General features: G+C 61.9%; 2 protein-coding genes across 5 annotated transcripts in view; one reads left to right on the forward strand and one right to left on the reverse strand.

Moving 5' to 3' along the window:
• Positions 1–18,259, forward strand: part of JARID2 (jumonji and AT-rich interaction domain containing 2) — a 252,396-nt gene that overhangs the window by 230,940 nt on the left and 3,197 nt on the right. For all 4 annotated transcript variants that reach the window (XM_045811686.2, XM_045811689.2, XM_045811687.2 and 1 more), the window contains 10 exons: positions 1,331–1,833; positions 4,612–4,704; positions 7,513–7,631; positions 7,721–7,791; positions 8,933–9,047; positions 11,408–11,513; positions 12,015–12,197; positions 12,727–12,857; positions 13,489–13,672; positions 16,244–16,351. In XM_045811686.2, the coding sequence (XP_045667642.2) occupies positions 1,331–1,833; positions 4,612–4,704; positions 7,513–7,631; positions 7,721–7,791; positions 8,933–9,047; positions 11,408–11,513; positions 12,015–12,197; positions 12,727–12,857; positions 13,489–13,672; positions 16,244–16,351 (1,613 nt within the window). The remainder of the gene's footprint in view (positions 1–1,330; positions 1,834–4,611; positions 4,705–7,512; positions 7,632–7,720; positions 7,792–8,932; positions 9,048–11,407; positions 11,514–12,014; positions 12,198–12,726; positions 12,858–13,488; positions 13,673–16,243; positions 16,352–18,259) is intronic.
• Positions 14,210–18,259, reverse strand: part of DTNBP1 (dystrobrevin binding protein 1) — a 130,258-nt gene continuing 126,208 nt past the window's right edge. The window contains exon 11 of the mRNA XM_087858061.1: positions 14,210–15,137. The gene's annotated coding sequence lies outside the window, so the exon portion shown is untranslated. The remainder of the gene's footprint in view (positions 15,138–18,259) is intronic.

The raw sequence follows: 18,259 nt of genomic DNA on the forward strand, positions 1-18,259 counted from the left end.
CGGCTGGGGCGGCTGGCTTCCCCGGCCGCGTCCGCGAGTGCGCTCCGTCCCGCCAGCCTCCGCTTTCCCAAGTTGGAGCTGGAGACCTGAAGCGAGTGAGGGCAGCTCGGCCTCTGGCCTCTCCTGGCCAAGGGCAGGGCGAGCTTTCTCTGATGAGTCCAGCCTCTCGCCAGGCAGAGCTCCTGGACATCCAGGCTGCCGCACTCCTGTCCCCCATCTCGCTGGGGGGCCTGTTCCCCCATCCACCCCCCTCCCCCCTCTGGGGGTCCAGTGATGCCCGGCCCGCCCTGCGCTGGGCTGCTGTTCTCAGGAAGCCGTCAGGGTCCACAAGAGCTCGGCCCCTTTTCCTTTGGATAGAAATCTTTCCCTACCTTCCAAAGACCTAAAACTTAATTTTTACTTTTCTCACCTAGCAATTTTGTTAGGTATTTACCTCCTAATAGCCAGTGGATGGTTATTCTGGAAGATTTTGTTCTTCCTTTACTGTCTAGAGGGAGGCTGTCTTCCAGGCCCTGCGTAGACAGTCCCTCTGTGAGCATGCAAAAATATTCGGTTTGGACGTGCGTGTGTATGGTTCTGTGATGCGATCAAGGGGTGTAGTGAACACTAGCTTCTGAGGTAAGCAGTCTCTTGGTGTGCACGGACGACAAGAGAGTGGAGGGACAGACAGACTGCTCTGTGTCCTCTCAGATCCTGCCTCTGGCCCTGGAGATCCACTGGGATTGAAAACCAGTGTGTGTGTGTGTGTGTGTGTGTGTGTGTGTATGCATGCGTGCAGGGGATGGGGACAGATGGCACATGTGCACTTGTCTGCTTTCTGACCTCACAGCTGTTGTGGGTGATGCTGGGATGGGCGCAGGTGCCTTGGGGCAGCACAGCCCAGGCCCTGCCTCCATCCGGAGGGATGAGCCCTTGCTCCTTAGCTGGTCACACCCACTTCCTGGGGTGTGTGTGTGTGGGGGCTGCAGCATCCATGCTGCCCCTGCTGGGGTGCCCCTGGGATGCTCCTCCCCAAGATCTGCAAGGCCCGCTCCCCTTCTCTTCAGGCCTCTGCTTACACATAACTCCCCAGGGGCACCTTCCCCGAGCATCCCAACCCAACCCCTCCGCCGGCTGTCGTTACCTCCACGGCGCCCCAGGCTATCCTGGTCTGTCCCTGTAGACTAAGCTCCCTGAGGGCCAGGAGGGATTCCGTTCTCCGCTCTGACCCTGGAGCCTAGTGGCGTCCATGGCGCATAGCGGGCATCCCTGGACTTGCCAGGTGGACGAAGGTTTCGTGCATGGTCCTTTTCACTGACTGCCAGTGTGCTTTGTCCCCTCACCGTCCCAGGAGGCTGCGAGCTCGACCTGGCCTGCTTTTTCCGGCTGATTAACGAGATGGGCGGCATGCAGCAAGTGACTGACCTCAAAAAATGGAACAAACTAGCAGACATGCTGCGCATCCCCAAAACTGCCCAGGACCGGCTGGCCAAGCTCCAGGAAGCCTACTGCCAGTACCTGCTCTCCTACGACTCCCTGTCCCCCGAGGAGCACCGGCGGCTGGAGAAGGAGGTGCTGATGGAGAAGGAGATCCTGGAGAAGCGGAAGGGGCCCCTCGAGGGCCACACGGAGCACGACTACAACAGGTTCCACCCCCTGCCCCGCTTCGAGCCCAAGAACGGGCTCATCAACGGCGTGGCCCACAGGAACGGCTTCCGCAGCAAGCTCAAAGAGGTGGGCCAGGCCCAGCTCAAGACGGGCCGGCGGCGACTCTTTGCTCAGGAAAAGGAAGTGGCGCGAGAGGAGGAGGAGGACAAAGGCGTCCTCAGTGACTTCCACAAGTGCATATACAAGGTGGGGCCCCAGGCAGGGTAGGGGGGAGCTGGCGGCTGGGCGGGGCTTTGCAGTCCTGAAGCACCAGGCCACCGGCTCTGGGGGCCGCTGCCTGGACTGGAGAGCAGCGTGCGCTGGCTGCAGGGGTGCCACGGGGCAGGATGCAGGCCCAGGTGTCTGGTGGTGGCGAGGGTAGCCTGCCAGCTCTGCCCCCTGCCAGCCGGGACCGCAGGTGAGCTGCTTGCCGGCTCCTGGCCCCCAATTGCCTTTGCGTGAGATGAGCTGTGTGCGCCCTGGTGCTGGGGATGCAGTAGCTTGCCCCTCCGAGCACCCCAGCCCGTCCTGGTGGTGGTAGCTGCCCAGTCCGGCCAGACCCTCCAGGCTTGGAGCCCTTGCTTCCTTTGCCTCCTTGCCTGGATTCTGAGCAGGCTGCCAGCTCCTGGTTCTGTCTGGTCCATTCTGACGAAGCAATGAGCACGGGCCTCCCCAGTGAGTCTCTGGGGGGGATGGCGGGAGCCCAGCAGACAGGAGCTCCCAGATTGCAGTGCAGTGTCTGCTGTCCTGAGAAGCCCCCTCCTCCCAGAGGCAGGCAGAGGCCCCGTGACTCTCCATGTGGCAGCCTGTTCGCCATGGTGAGCGGGACACGTGGCCCAGCTGTGACCCTCACTAGAGTCTCTGCTGAATCGCCCCAGCGACCCCGGCGTGGACTTACTGGGAGGGAAGGGTCCTCCGTGAAGACCCTCGCCCAGCAAGCCATGCCTGCCCTGAGCCTGGCAGCGGCATACGGAGTGGTGGCTTTCTGCTGCGCTGACAGCCTGCCTTGGGTTGACCTCGTCACCCCCCTGCACTGCCCAGGCCCCTGTCACCGCCTGCAGGCGGCGCTGGGCTGTCCTTGCCTGGTGGCGTTGCCCTGGGCTGGCGTTGCCCTGGGCTTCCGATGCCCCGTTCCTGCGTGAAGCCTGGGAAGGCTGACTCGTCCGTGGTTCTGGGCACACAGGAGGTCACTGTTCTGGCTGCTTCCGGCCACGCTTCTTTTCTCCTCTACTTTATTTCTTTAGATAAGCCTGCTTGCCTCCACTGAACTTTCTCTCCTGTTAGACCCAGCAGGACTCCGTTTCCTCTGCTGTGGTTCCCCATTCTCGTTGCCTGGAGGGGTGGGGAGTGGCTGCAGCAGCCTCTCTTTATACTTAAATATTTTATGATAAGGGAAAGAAGGTGCATGGAATAAATTTAGGAGCACTTTTTGGGTGTTTCTGGATGTGTGCTTGAGAAGCTGTCTCAGTTGAAGCCACTCGTAAAGTCAGTGACTCTGAGTGGCCAACTTGGGAAATGAAATATATTTTTCACTTGTGTTACTTTTTATTTAAGAAAGACAGTTCTACGAGAATGAGGCGAGTTTTTCTGGAAACATGCCGTCATTGATAAGTTTAGGGTTCATCACTAGCATCTGATGGCATGTGCCTGTGGTGGCAGCCTGGTGGCCACGGTGATGTCAGCAGCTGCGTGCATACCCGCACCCACTGGGAGGGGAGCTCGTGGTTCTGGCAGCCTTCAGGCCCTGTGGGTGCTGACCCTTGCGAGCCAGGTGTTGTCCTCTCGAATTACAGGCGCTCTGCTTTTTAGATGATGCAAAATCACACCCCTCCTGGTAGGTAGGTTCTTAGCTTGTAAGGAGCAGCATGTCTGGAGGACCTTGGAATCGCAGGGAAGGACTTGCTTTAGTTAGAAGCCCATGCAGTCACGTTCAGTGCTGGAAAGCAGAGCAGATGCCAAAACTTCTGTGCTGATGGATTTGACTGTCCTTCCAAAGGCAAGAAGGCTCTGGCACGCATTCTAAACCTGTTACTTCTGCGGGGGTGCTGCAGTGTCCCCTCGAGAGGGGAACCTTCCCCGACCACCTCTGGTAGAAGCCATGCTCTCCTGCCATTCCTGCCCCTCTGCGCTCCCTGCCTCCTCCCGGCCCTCACCACTTCCCAAGGGCCGTGTCCCGTGGGCCAGAGACCTTGTCCGCTCGAGCACTGCTCCATCTCCAGCCCCCAGAACTAGGCCTGGTACACAGTAGGTGCTCCAGGAGCACCTCTGTGACCCTTCTGCGGCCAGCGAGCACGGGATCTGAGGTGGGATTCGCAGACCAAGACGGCAGTGAGCACATCCCGTGCGTGTTCCTGGGCGGAGGGCAGGGTGCTGGGTGCCCGGGGGCACTGGGAGCGTTCCCACGCCGTATGTGGGGGCAGCACGTGGCCTCTGTGAACCACCAGAGCGTTTCTGCCGTCTCTCCTCCATGAGGGCAGGCTGCTGCCCTGGCTGCTTTCACAGGGACCCTTGAGGTGTGGAGGGTGCCCAATGTTTCTTCCAGGGCCTCCCCCATCCCTGGTCCAGCCTGAATCCCCAGCCCATCTGGATGCCGTCAGTCTGTCCCCTGCCCCCAACGCCTTCTCCTGCCCCTCACGTGGGGTAAACCGAGGCATTCTGCCTCCTTCCCACGTTGTACCTGCTTCCTCATAAAGCGAAGTGTGCTCCTTCCGTGTGTCATGTGGGCGCCTGTCCGAGGCCCCCGGGTGCATAGCCCCCATTCCCGCCGGCGCAGGGCTCCGTCTGCTGCTGGAGGTGCAGCGAGGGCGGCGGGTCCTCTGTCCCCTTTGGTCAGCACTGACTTGCCTGCCTTCTCTGCTCACGTCCGCTCGGGATGCAAAGCGGCCCATGGTTGTGGGGAGGCGCCGGGACTCGGTGCGGCCTCGTGTGGGGTGGGGGCTCGGCGACGTTTCTTATGCTTTACTCTCGTCTTTGTTTTCTTTTCAGGGAAGGTCTGTTTCTTTAACGACTTTTTATCGAACAGCAAGAAATATCATGAACATGTGCTTCAGCAAGGAGCCCGCACCAGCTGAAATCGAGGTGAGCGGGGGTGGCGCCACACTGGCCCCAGGCCTCCCGCTGCCTGATGGACAGGGGTCCGAGGGCCATCGTCGGGGTCGCTGTCAGGGGCAGGCAAGCTGCAGCTAACTATGCCCTCGTCCGGGGGCTGACGACGTGTATGGAAGGGGGCGCGCCTCCCCGGCTTCCCCCTGACTCGGCCGCGGAGTCCGGGGTGAGCTCCAGGCGCGTCCCCTGCCCGGTGGCCGCTCTCACCCCGTCCTCGGTGTGTCTGTTATGCAAGAGAATGTTTGGAATCCCTGGAAACCACAGTTGTGCGTTTTCTCCTCTATTTTTTGTCTAATGGGATTGGCCGATTGCCATTTTTGTGCTTCTGCCAGCTCTGTTCTTTGAGTTCGTGTGAGGTTGGAAAGACAGGGAGCACTTCTGTGCCCAGACCAATTAGGGGGAGTTTCTGGGTGAGTCGCTGCGGCAGGACAGGGACCGGATCTGTTGACCTCCCCTGGCTGGGGCCCCGCCGGGTCCTTGCATGCGTCCAGCTGCTGACGGAGGTGGGCCCTGCCCAGCGCTTGGGCCTGTCGGGGGAAGGACACTGGGCTTCTGCGGCTGGTCAGGGTTCAGACCGTGAAGGACGCTGGGCTTCTGCGGCTGGTCAGGGTTCAGACCGTGTCTTCCTGTCGTCGAGCACAGCTTATGCCACCTCTCTGGATACGCCTGTGCTGACCACGAGGGTCCCCGCTTCCTGGGCTGGGGCTTGAGGACAGTCCCCGGACAGGCCAGGTCAGAGCCGGATGCCGGTCCCCACACTGTGGCCGTGGGGAGCCATGCCTCAGCACCCCGTGGAAGCCCAGGACGGGAGCGGCCACCCCGCTGCTCGCGCTTCCCAGTTAGGGGAACTTGGTGTCCCGGTTTGGCCCCAAGTGTCACCCTTCTCTTAAGCCTTAGGTCTCCGCCGATTAGCACAGGCCGCCCCAGCTCTACCCTGGGCACCACCTTTGAACACCACACCATGGCTTGACCCCCCCCCCCAGCCTGTCCCCCAGCTTTGGCCCCACCAAAGCCACGTCCCGTTGGCCGCAACGTGCACTGGGCCCTGGTTCTGGGACACGTGTGGCTGTCACCATTGCTTCTGGAGCACTCACGGGCGTCTGTGGGAGAGACGTCCGAAGCTAGGGCTGGGCTCTTCAGGGTGAACAGTGGAGCTGGAGAGAGAGGCCCCTGCTGTCCAGCACAGGTCCCTGTGGGAGCCTCCAAGGGTACAGGCTTTGCTACTGCGTGTGGACGAAGGGCACACAGCTCACTGTGGTCTCCTCAGGAGTAGTCCTCTATGAACATCCTCCATCGTCTTCGGGGTTCAGCGCTTGTGTGGTATCTGATCCCGAGGGGAAGGTCTGCTGAAGTCCAGACCTCCAGCCTGAGGCTGTGTGGCTTCTGCGTCCTACGAAGAGGACTGGGCCTTCCTCTTGGCTGGTGGTTGTCAACTCAGTGGTGGGTCCCCTTCTTCTGCACGTCGTCCCCCATCTGCCGGAGGTTGGCGTCGGTCTGTGCGCCTGGCGGCAGGGCCCATCCCCTCCTTCAAGGAGACCTGCTTAAGGAGCCCAGACACGTAACGGTGTGGGATTTGTTTTCAGGGCCTTTGGCCCCTCCAGGCCGGTCCCCCCTTTCTAGAAATTATGCGTGTTGTGGAGCTGGTGGCACGTCTTCGAGCCGAACTGTACATGGTGACGTCTGGTGCTTGTTGGCTCCGGCTCCTCCTCTAGGTGAGGTTCCAGCTACCCGGGCTTTGCTGAGATTAGGGAAGGTGGTGCTCGGCTTCCAGAATGAAAACTGAAAACAAAATGACAAAGTGCTTCTGGGTTGGGGGAGTTGCCGAAGGGAGACTGAGCTCCTCTGACCTGTTAGCAGAACTCGTTCCGGGCTCTCTGGATAGGACTCGTTACTGTCACCCGGTAGGCTCTTAATGCTGGCGGTGTGACATCCCCCCAGCCTGCCTGATCTCATTGGCCTGGTTCACAGCCCGGCCGGATGTCGTCTTCACTGCTGGCGATTCTAGCCTGCAGCCCGGTCCAACGGCCCCACAGAGAGGCCAGGATCCCTGGTGCTGGGAGTGAGGGGGTGAGGTGTGCGTCTGTCGAGATGCCGGACCTGGAGATGGTGTTCGTCAGTCTGAGGATGTGGGGACGACTTTCTTCCCTCCTGCGATTGCTTTCCCCCACCTCTCCTATAAATGACTTAAAATACACACGAGGAAACCATCTTCGCTCTTTCCAAGCATCCGGTTGAGTGGCATTAGCGCATTCACATTGGTACGTGGCTGTCACCACCATCTGTCTCCAGAATTTTTCATCTTCCCAGACTGAATGTCTGTCCCCATTGAACACTAACCCCCGGCCCCTGGTCCCCAGCCACCAGCACTTTTTCTGACTCTGACAATGCTGAGTGTCTCCATGTACATGGAGTCCTACAGCATTTATCCTTCTGCAAGTGGCTCATTTCACTCAGCGTGATGCCTTCAAGGTTCATCCGTGGTCGTGGCCTGTGTGAGACTGTCCTTCACTTTGAAGGCTGAGTTGTCTTTCGTGTGGCTTTTATCCACCCGTGCACCCTGCCTGCTCCCACTTAGCTGCTATGAACTTGGCGTACGGAAGCGCTCGAGCCCTCCCTCCGTTCTGCGGGGCTGGCCCCAGATGGCATCCGACCCTTGCTGTCCTCTGAGCTCTGCCGGAGGTTTTCGGTGGCCGTCATGTGGCAGGGCGCTCCGTGGCACAGGGGCGTCCCTGTGGCGTGTGCACCGCAGGGCTGCTCACTGGGCCTCTCCTCTCCCCGCAGCAAGAGTACTGGAGGTTAGTGGAAGAGAAGGACTGCCACGTGGCCGTGCACTGCGGCAAGGTAGACACCAACACGCACGGCAGCGGGTTCCCGGTGGGGAAGTCAGAACCGTTTTCAAGGTAATGGGGGACACGCTCGTCTGCATTTTGGGGACCAGGTGGTGTCCTTCCCTGCCAGTCTGTGATGTCCCTCTGCTTTTCCTCTGCAGGCATGGATGGAACCTCACCGTCCTCCCTAATAACACAGGGTCCATCCTGCGTCACCTCGGTGCTGTGCCTGGTAAGCCTGGCGTGGCCACTGTCTTTGTTATTTTTAAGAGGAAGAGTGGGGTTGGGAGGGGCAGAGGGAGAGAGAAAACCCCAAGCAGACTTCCAGCCTAGCATGCGGCCTGACATGGGGCTCGATCCCATGACCCTGAGATCGTGACCTGAGTGGAAACCAAGAGTCGGACGCTTCAGCGACTGCGCCCCCAGGCGCCTGGATATGGCTGTTGTCTCTAGGGTCCTGAGGCGTCTGCCTCTGGCGGCTTGCAGAGCGGGCTCCATGCCACGTGCCCAGGCAGGACAGGTTACCATGTAGAAAGCATGTATGTTGGAAACTTTGGTCTTTAGAAAAAGAGAGGGATAGGATCGTTGAAGTCACTAAAGATGTGGAAAAGTGAACCACATGATAGAACCTAGAAGCTGGGCAGCTTTTCATCTTGAAATTGTATTTTCAGAGCTGATGTCCTGACCCTGTAGGGCAGGTGCAGGCTCGGAAGTGATTGATTGCGGAGAGTAGGGACAGCAGGTGTCCTGGGGGTGTGGCCCAGGGCCCTCCACACACTGGCGGGGCCGCGTGGGTACCGAGGGCCTTGGCAAGCGGTGGGGCTTTGTGCTTCCTCGTCTGGCGCACGCTGGAGTCCGGGTTGGCCCGTCTGCTGTCCCTGTCCTGAGGTTCAGCAGGGCCACGGCACGTGGCTGGTGGTTAACTGACAACAGTCGTCGTGGTCCTGCTCCTTGGGGCATCTTGCTTCCCAACTTAACTCACAGATTCAGAGGTCTTTAAGATTTTATTTATTAGAGAGGGAGCACACGCGCGCCCGAGCTGGGTGAGAAGCAGGCTCCCCACTGAGCAGGGAGCCCAATGCGGGGCTCGATCCCAGGACCCCAGGATCACGACCTGAGCTGAAGGCAGACTGTTAACGACTGAGCCACCCAGGCGCCCCTGAGATGTTTGTTAATAACGTTTTGTCACCGCGTCTGCCTTCTCGGCTTCAGCAAGCAGGAAGGAGCACAAGTACCTTTTTCTCGCTGGTGGCGTCAGAATTTGAACCCTTTTTTCCTTCCCTCCCCGTGTGGGGAGAGGACGGGGATTTCCCATTGCCCTGACTCTGGGACCCTGGCGCTCTGCTCTGTGATGCGCGTTTCTCCCTCTGCAGGAGTGACAATTCCCTGGCTGAACATCGGCATGGTCTTTTCTACCTCATGCTGGTCTCGAGACCAAAACCACCTTCCCTATATTGACTACTTACACACTGGTGCTGACTGCATTTGGTGAGTACGTCCGCCCTGGGGCACTTGGGTGGGGGGGGGACAAAGATTCCGGAACCTTCCTGATGTGCGCGCCCCCCCCGGCAGCTGACAGCCCCGGGGAGCTTGCCTCTGTGGGTCGGTCCGCTGCTCGCAACCAGTCATAGGATTTCTTACCTGCATTGGGAGCGCTCCAGGTGGCCGGGTGTAGGGGGTTTGAAGTGTTCGGGTCACGAGCGGGTCGAGCATCTTCTCATGTGCTTAGCGGCCATTTCTGTTCCTTCTGTCAGCTCTCTGCTTACCCTTGTTTTTGCTTCAAGGACAGTATTTGTTGGTGGTGGTTCTTAGGACTTGGTGTCATGTTAGGGGTGAGAACAGTTAGGGGAGTCCGGGGAAGGGGACCAGTTGTGCTGGCTGTACCCCCCGCCCAGTGTGAACCCATCCCTCTCGGGCCTTGTGTCAGGCTAGTTTCAGCACCTGTGCAGCTGGTGTCTCCGATCTAGTGCGCTGCAGGGAGTAGGTGTCCGGGGGTGGAGTGGCGGCGGCTACTGTGGGAGAGGCACAGGTTTCCCCTGCCGGTGCCCACCTGTGAGCCTCCAGGTGGGAAATGACTGCAGATAATCCGCTGTCTTGTCTGACAGGCTAGCAGCACACATCCGTCCCCCACTAACTGCATTTACTGTGCTAATGGGGTGAGTAGCTCTCCTCTATTGAAATAAAGTCACCACTAACGTCCTCCCTCCGAGGAGCCCATAGACGTGGGTCCATAGCCTTGTCATAACGGTTTCCCTGCTCTCAGGCCACATGCCCACAAGCGTGCTTTGTGTTGAGGCCTGCTGGGAGTGAGGGACCCCCATGGGGGCTGCCCTGCTGAGGAAGGGGGTCCTCAGCGTCCCATGGGGAGGTTGTGAGCAGCTGCCAGGGCAGGGAGCCCGAGTGGGCTGGAGGCCGGGGACAGGGTGCATGGAGGCCACGCTCAGCCTGTTGTCCCCCATGGACAAACTTCTGTGCCAGGCCTGGCCTGGGGTGCACGGGGACCCACCCAAGCCTGCGACCTGACCCGCCTTGTCCTAGAGGGCGAGGAGCGAGATGGTGTGTTGGTGCATCCGCCCTCACAGGCCGACCATGAGTGAGAGGTGGGGAAGTGTCAGACTCCGTAGGCCTTTGGAAGACTAATCCCTGGAAACACCCCACTGGTGGGGAGTTAAGAGGAGGCCGGGATATGATCAGAGAACTTTATGGTGTGGATACGTTGGCACTGAAATAATGTAAACGTTTATAGAAACGTGAACGTGGGGATGGCACCCCCCTGTACTCGGCACTGAACAGGATTTGGCCTCCAAGTGCAGGATTTCCCCATAAACAGCAGTGCTGAGGGCCGGGGGGTGGGGGGCGGTGGGAAGGTGCAGGTTTGGAGCTGATCGTGCGGGGGCTGTGACTGCTGACGTGAGCCTCCCGACTGTCACCCTGCTTTGATTTTTACTGGAGGTCGCGGTTTTCGTGGGCCTGTGGCCTGGTCGGACCACTCCGGCAGGCTGTTCCTAGTAGGCCCTCTTGGGACACCGATGATGACTCCCCAGTGAGGGTCCAGATTCTCCTGTCAGTGAAGTTCTGCCTGCATCTTCAGCCTTCTCTCCCCCTCGCCACCCCTGCCAGCTCCTCAGCATGCTGTCCCCCACCCTTGGCCTTGCCCCGGGCCCCCATCCGCCTGTGAGGCCTGCCCGACACGGCCCTCTCGGTGTTGCTCTCCCGGGTGCCGAGCCGGCTGGGCCAGGTCCCGGGCTCGCTGGGCTCTGGCCCACAGAGCCCTCGGTGGGCCCGGGCCTGCATCCCCCCATTTCAGAGCTTCACACCGCTGCCGTGTCCTTGCAGTGTTGGCTGCGAGGCCGTGTGCGCACTGACAGGCCCGACTCTGTTTGGAGAGTGGTGGGGTTCGGCCGTCACAGCCCTCCCCCGCCTGGGGGACCAGCGCCCTCGTCCCGCGGCGGTTTCTGTGGGTTTGGAGCACGCAGCAGAGGCTGGGAGAGTCTGCACGTGTGTCTGGGTCTGATTTATAGGGGGCTTTAAACATCTGATTTGGGTTCAAAGTTTTTTGGCTCACGCGTAGGTCAGCTCTGCATAAGAGGAGCACGTTTGCCCGCTGTTGGGCCGTGCTGGGCAGAAGCCGCAGTGTGGCCCCGGGTCGTGGGGCGCCAGTCACTGGTCCCCGGAGCGTGTCCCTCCTCCCGCGTTTCGGTCACTCCCTTCCCGCACCCCAAGGCCGCTTCGCAGGCCTTTGTTGGCTCAGTTCCCTAAAGGAGGGTGCAGGGTGGGGCCCGCACGTGTTCCCGGGGCAGAGGGTCCTTGTCAAGGCTCTGCTGTGCCCCTGTTTCCAAACAACCCAGGTATTGCATTCCTGCTGAGGAGGAGAACAAGCTCGAGGATGTGGTCCACACCCTGCTGCAGGCCAATGGTACCCCAGGGCTGCAGATGCTGGAGAGCAACGTCATGGTAGGCCCAGAGACGAGCAGCAGGCCCTTGGGGGTGCTGGGCCCACGGCCACCAGCCTGTACCCCTGTGCCCACCTGGCTTCAGAGGCCACGCAGTAGCCCCCTGGTGGTGTAAATGTGGGCCGTTCCCACCTGGCAGTGCTGCACGGGGACAGGGCTGTAGTCAAGGCGGCCGCATCCCTGCGTGAGCACCGTGTCGCACTCGGGCCAGTGCCCAGTTAGAACTTTGTTCTTCTTTCAGGGGTTATGTGTGTTTCCCAAAGGAGAAGCAGACCTTTAGTACAAAATGTAATCTGTCTCCTGGCGCGCAGGCTCCTTCTTAAGTACTCATTCCCCCCCCCGGAGAACAGGGGTGTGTGTTAACACGCCTGCTGGGGGAGAGGCCCTGCGCCAGAGCGGCCGCGTGGCCAGCTGGCAGGGCTGTCGGGGGGGCTCTGTGAGCAGTGGGTCGTGGTTGGGGGCAGCAGCCAGCAGGGCGCCTCAGCCCAGCCCGTGTCCCTAGATCTCCCCGGAGGTGCTGTGCAGAGAGGGGATCAAGGTGCACAGGACCGTGCAGCAGAGCGGCCAGTTCGTCGTCTGCTTCCCGGGCTCCTTTGTGTCCAAAGTGTGCTGCGGCTACAGCGTCTCTGAGACCGTGCACTTTGCCACCACCCAGTGGACGAGTATGGGCTTCGAGACGGCCAAGGTGAGCTGGGTGAGCCCCCCGTGGGCCTGCTGCACTGTGCACGTAGAGCGTGCGGGACTGCACGCCGGCGCCCGCGTGCCTGCCTGCCTGCGCGGGTCTGCTTGTGGGGAAGGCGGGTTGGCCCAGTATCCCTTCCAGACCGTTCGCGGGCAGCCGAGGGGTTCCTCTAGGAGAGGGGAGGGCGTGTGTGTCGTGAGAGATTTTGAGCTGTTGGGCCCCACACAGCATCAGGAAGACGGTACAGGAGTTTAAGGTAAAACTTAAAATGGGCAGAAAATCTGCACCCATTTTAAAGCTGTGGCCCCTGCTTTGCGGCCAGAGGCCCCGAGCGAGGACTTCTGCTCTCGGCTGCAGTTCTCCCAGGCCAGCCGACGGGATTGTTGCAGAATTTTCAGTTGCTTTGAATGCACGTGGAATTCAGAGTTTGAGAATTCAGATAGGCCGCCACCCCGACCCTCCCACTGCGGGCAGACGGGGACAGCTGCCTGGTGCTGCCCGTGTCCCCTGAGGGCTGTGTCGCCTCTTCCAGGAAATGAAGCGTCGCCATATAGCTAAGCCATTCTCCATGGAGAAGTTACTCTACCAGATTGCACAAGCGGAAGCGAAAAAGGAAAACGGCCCCACTCTCAGTACCATCTCCGCCCTTCTGGATGAGCTCAGGTAACCCGGGGTCTGGCTCCGGGAAGCCCCTGAGGCCGGGGACGGTGGGGGTGCCCCCGAGCGTGGCAGAGAGAGGCCAGCCCCGCGCGGGGACCCCCGGCCGCCTCCCGGCCTGCGGGCGCTGCTGGTGCTCGGCCGGTGGGCAGAGGCTTTGGGAGCCTGGTGTGTTCTCCTTCCTCGGCCCTTTCTCTCCTGGGGCTTGATGTTTGGGAGCTTAGGCTCCTGTGGGAAGGAGCGGAGGTGGGTCCTGGGCGGACTCCCCGGCAGCCACGTCGGGTGCCCCCACCCGGTGTCCCGCCCTCCTGCTGGCGACCTGGCGCCCGGTCTGGCTCGCCACCTCCGCTCACACGAGGCCCTCCCCTGGCCCCCGTCCTCGTCCTCGGAGCGGCTGCCCGTAGCTGCAGCTCTGGTGCTCGGCCTCCTCTGGAAGGCCCCCCTCTCCTCCCCCCCGCCCCCCCCCCCCCCCCCCGCCGGCCTCAAGAGCCCCGCCCCCTCCCGGGGAGGCTGGGGAGAGCTGGCGGGCAGCACGCGGGGTTTCGCTCGTGTGGGGGGCGGGCTCCTCGTAGCTGTGGCGAGGCCGGCCGCGGGCAGGGGCGCGCGTGTCCCCTGACGCCCCACTCCGCGTGCGCAGGGATACGGAGCTGCGGCAGCGGCGGCAGCTGTTCGAGGCCGGCCTCCACTCGTCCGCCCGCTACGGCAGCCACGACAGCAACGGCGCCATGGCGGATGGCAAGAAAAAGCCTCGAAAGTGGCTGCAGTTGGAGACGTCGGAGAGGAGGTGTCAGGTCTGCCAGCACCTGTGCTACCTGTCCATGGTGAGCCTGGGGGATGCCTGGCCTCCGGGGCGGGGAGAGGGGGGCTCCAGCGTGCAGGTGGCCGTGGTGGCCGCGGGTCGGGCACGGGCCTTGCCCTGCTCCCTACGCCCCTGCCCGTGCGTCCCTAGCTGCTGCTCCGGAGGGGACGTGGGCCCCGTCTGTCCTCGGCTGTCCTCGGCTCTTGCCTTGTCAGGTTCCAGGGTGACGACTCAAACCTGTCTTCAGTGAAGACGTGTTTCTGAGCAGCGCAGCTCTGTCTGCGGCCTCCTGGCCTCTGGTGGGAGCGCTTCCTGGGCTGGCCAAGGCAGGCTCTTAGGACTCTGCGCCTCCCTCCCCCCGCTTCGGCGCCCATAGCACCCCCGAGGGGCCTCCTGCGTCCCGCCAGGCTCCCCGGCCAGAGCGGAACCCCTGGCAGAAGGGCAGCGGGGCGTTGGCGGGGCCCTGGCCTCCCACCAGGCGGCCTCCCGCACAGGGGCCTGGGCCGCCGTGCACCTCCCCGCCTGTGCCAGAGGAAGTGCACCGCCGGCCCTGTGGGACACGCCTCAGCCCATGTCCCCCAGCGCCTGCCCGGCTGCCCTGCAAGGGAAGAGGGACCCCCAGCTGCTCCCCGCTGAGTCTGAAAGCGCTGGAGCAAACACCACGGGAGCTTGCACGAGGGACATCTCTCTCCTCGAAGCTCTCGAGGCTGGGAGTCCGAGGTCGGGGTTGCCCGGTCGGTGGTCACCAAGGCGGAGCTCTGTCGTGGCTCGCAGATGACCCACTTTCTCCTTGTGTCTTCACATGCCCCCCCTGCTGTGTGCCTGTGCCTTCACCCCTTGTAAGGACACCAGCCCTCATGGGACGCGGCCCGCCCTAGGGCCTCAGCTTACCTCCGTTGCCTCTTTAAAGGCCCTGTCTCCAAATGCCATCCCTTTCTGAAGTACTGGGGGTCGGGACTTGAGCATGTGGACGGGGTGTGGCTGGGACGTCAGAGTCCACAGCAACCACACAGCCCCTTTGACCTACAGATGGCTCCCAGCCTAACATGGTCGGACTTGGGATTTTTCTGCCTTACTATGGTCTGAAAGTGGTACGCATTCAGTAGAGACTGGACTCAGATTTTTATTTTTGAGCCCCCCGCCCCCAGCAGTGTGCAGTGCGATCCTGTCTGTAGCACGGGGCGCCCTGCACTCACCAGGGGGAGCAGCGCTCACTCTGACAGTACAGCATTCGGGAGATTACGGGAGATCGTCAACACTTTGTTGTCAACCAGGCTTCGTGCGGGACGACGTTGCCCAGCCGCAGGCCCGTGTCCGAGCACGTGCGGGTGGGCCAGGCCGAGCGCCGTGTCCGGGAGGTTAGGAGCATTCCGTGCGTTTTCAGCTTGAGGATGTTTTGAACTCTCAGTGTGCTTATCAGGGCGTGACCGTCTCGTAAGTCAAGGAAGATCTGTATTTTCTTCTGTCTGGTCTTTTCCAAGGTACTTCTAGAAAGATAAAACCAAGGGCCATGCGCTCTTAGAGAAGGTCATAACCATTTCCCCAGATCCTGAAACTGTTCAGTGAGCATCACTCGGGAAAGCCGCGCAGCCCTGTGCGGGTCGTCCTGTGCCCGGATGGAGCTGCTCCCATGGGAGAGCCTCCCGGGAATTCCCACGAGCCTGAACGGCGCTGTCACGACCTCCGTGTGGGGCCTGGGCCGGTTCCCCTGGGTTTGTTGTCAAGCTGTCATGCGGACAGGCGGGCCCTGAGAGTTGTCACCAGGCATTTCCCAGCAGCCCCAATGTTTTAAGCAAGCATAGATTCTCCTGAATTTGTACGTAAAGTTTTATTTTATGATTTTCGTTGTTTGGATTAGTCCTAAGATTTGTGTGTTTACTAAAGGTGAGGCGTTTCTCTCTGTGTTAGCGCCTCCCTCCCGCAGCTTGTTTACCAGCTGTTTCCCTGCATTTTTATGAAAAGGCCTGTGAGCCTCTTGCATCTCGTGTGTTCAGGCAGCATTTTCCCTTTATTCACTTGGGAGACCAGGACTAGGGTTTGGGGAGGGGCGAGGACCCCCGCTCGACGCAGCTCTAGAGTCCAGATCCCCCGCGCTGGGGGTCCGTGGGTCCCGGGCCTGTGCTCACGCCGTTGGAGGCCTCTGTGCACACTGCCGGGAGGGGCCCGTCTGGGTTGCAGATCGCCCAGAACAGGTGCTTGGAGTTTTGGGGGGCACCCTCCGGGTAACCAGAACTGATCGGGCCACTGAAGAGCAGGGGAAGAGCGGCCGGGGGGCGTTCCTGCGCAGCCGCTCCAGACCCCTCTGCCAGCCCCCGTGCCGCGGTGGCGTGTGCACATGAGGCGTCGGAAGCCCCCGAGGCTGAGCGCTTCCAGACGGGCCTCGCGTCCTCCTGGGCCCTCCGGTCTGTGGGCGGCCGAAAGCCGGAGGGGGCGTGATGGTTATTTACTCCCTTCCTGGTTGGAAGTGCTACTCCGGCGCCTGTTGCCCGGTCTTTTCAAGGGCGGGGCGTGCCCTGAGCGGCAGGTCGGGGCCAGGCCCGTCCCCAGCGGAGCTCCGGCGCTCCGCCCTTCAGGACTGGCGCTCTCCCCGCAGGTCGTGCAGGAAAACGAGAACGTGGTGTTCTGCCTGGAGTGCGCTCTGCGCCACGTGGAGAAGCAGAAGTCCTGTCGAGGGCTGAAGCTGATGTACCGCTATGATGAGGTCAGTGCGCACTGGGGGCGCGCCTGCGGGCTCTGGCCTTCAGAGCGGGGTCGCGGGGGATGGCGACTGGCCCCTGCTCTACTGGGGTGGTGGGCGCTCGCCCCCGGCCCGACTGGGGGATGGAAAGTAGTGTAGGTCCAGCTTGTGTCCGACCTGACCTGGAGGGTCCCAGGGACTAAAATGAGAAATTTCCTGGCTTTGACCAACTTCGTTTCATTCTGGTGTGGTCCTCCTGTGACCAGCAGCTCTGTGGCCGTGAGCCCGGAGCCCCCTCCCCCTGCACAGCATCTGCACGGTGGTGGCCGTCTGTGCTTCCAAGGGACGTGGGTGCTGGCCACGCTGGCGGGCCGGGCTAATAAGGAAACCGGGGACAGTGCCATCCCCTACAGCCAGGGCTGGGGTGCAGATCTGGGGGGGGGGCGTGGGTCACCTGTGCACGACCTTCACAGGCCAGACAAAACTGGGGGGCTGGTTGTGGCGCCGGCAGCACCGGCACATCAGGGCCTCGTCCCCGTCCCCGTCCCCAGGGGGGCTGTGGGCCATTGCTGAGCAGCCGTGGCTGCACCGGGGGCCTCAGAGTCAAGTCTCTGGTCTTTTCCTCAGAGAAGCCCGATTCTGGGGTTCTGGGGACAGGGCCAGAGCGGCCTTCCTCTCTGCAGCCCCACGGAGTCTCTGAGACACAAAGAAGGGAATTAGCCCAGCCCCTGGCCCGGCCAACCGCAGCCCTGTCCTCATGCCGGCTCGCTGTCCCTTCCCTAAGGTGCGTTGCCCACAGGGCAGGGGAGGGGTGCTCTCTGGTCTGGCGGGGTCAGTGCACCAGAGACTCCCCCTGCACCCGTGTCCTCACACAGGAATGAGCACGTGATGGCAGCCCTCAGCCGGGGCCAGCGGGGGTGCTTCCTGGCGCTCGGCTGCCTTCCGTGGCTCTCAGAGGCGCTGCAGACCGTGCTGTGCTGGCGTCTTCGGTCTTCACAGGAGCGCCCATCCCACCCCAGTTGAGAACCCGGGTGCAGGTGCCGCCAGCACCTCCCAGCAGGGCTGGCAGCAGGCCCCCGACACACAAGGCCAAGGGCCAGCGCTGGGAGCTGCGACCCGGCTTTGTCCTCACCAGGGGCCTCGACATGGAGCATTTGTACCGCCCCCGGCACCCAGCTCCACAAGTCCCGTTCCACTTTCGAAACGGATCCTAGGTCTGGCCAGTTGTCGCCGCTCCTGAGCTTCTGTCCTTGTTCAGGCAGCTGCGCTTGTGTGTCCCCTGTGGTCCTTCCCTCTGTCCCTTCCCCTGGTTCCATGAGAGCTGCCCGTTGTCATCAGCAGCGGATGCCATCCGAAACCCGGCTCTGTGGGTCGATTGTGTCCCCAGTGTGTCAGGCCCGCCACAGACGGCAGTGCTGAGTGGGGAGAGCGGGCACCCTTGGCCTGGGGCTGTCCCCGCACAGGCGGCAGGTCCGTGCCCGTCTCCCCAGCAGCCTACTGGGGTACGGGGGCACAGCTCTCCCATCGTGATGCGCCCAGAGCCCTTTTTAGGGCTCACCTCTCAGATGGCGGTGGTGCTGGGTCACCGTTCGCCAGGCCCTTGCGCTGTGTCCTGGAGAGGGTCCTCCCGCAGGCTGCGTGCAGGTCACGACCCCTCCCTGCAGAGAGCCCCGCCCTGGGGGCCACATCCGGGGGGAGCCTCTTTCCTGAGCCCCCCCGCCCCGACATCCCAGGCGGCTGCTCCCAAGCGGGACTAGGGAGGGGGTGGTGCGTCTGCGGGGCTCGGGCTGTGAGTCAGAGGGGTAAACCCTCGCCTGAAGGAGGTTGGACAGCTGAAGGGAGACGGGCTTGTCTTCAAAGGCAGCAAGTGCTCTGCGTCCCCGCTGCGCCACACCGCTGGCCCGCCTGCAGAGCGCAGCCGCTGGCACTAGG

This window comes from Ursus americanus, chromosome 32 (assembly GCF_024610735.1).
Source record: "Ursus americanus isolate L20-20 chromosome 32, mUrsAme1.1.p, whole genome shotgun sequence".
NCBI classification, from domain to species: Eukaryota; Metazoa; Chordata; class Mammalia; order Carnivora; family Ursidae; genus Ursus; species Ursus americanus.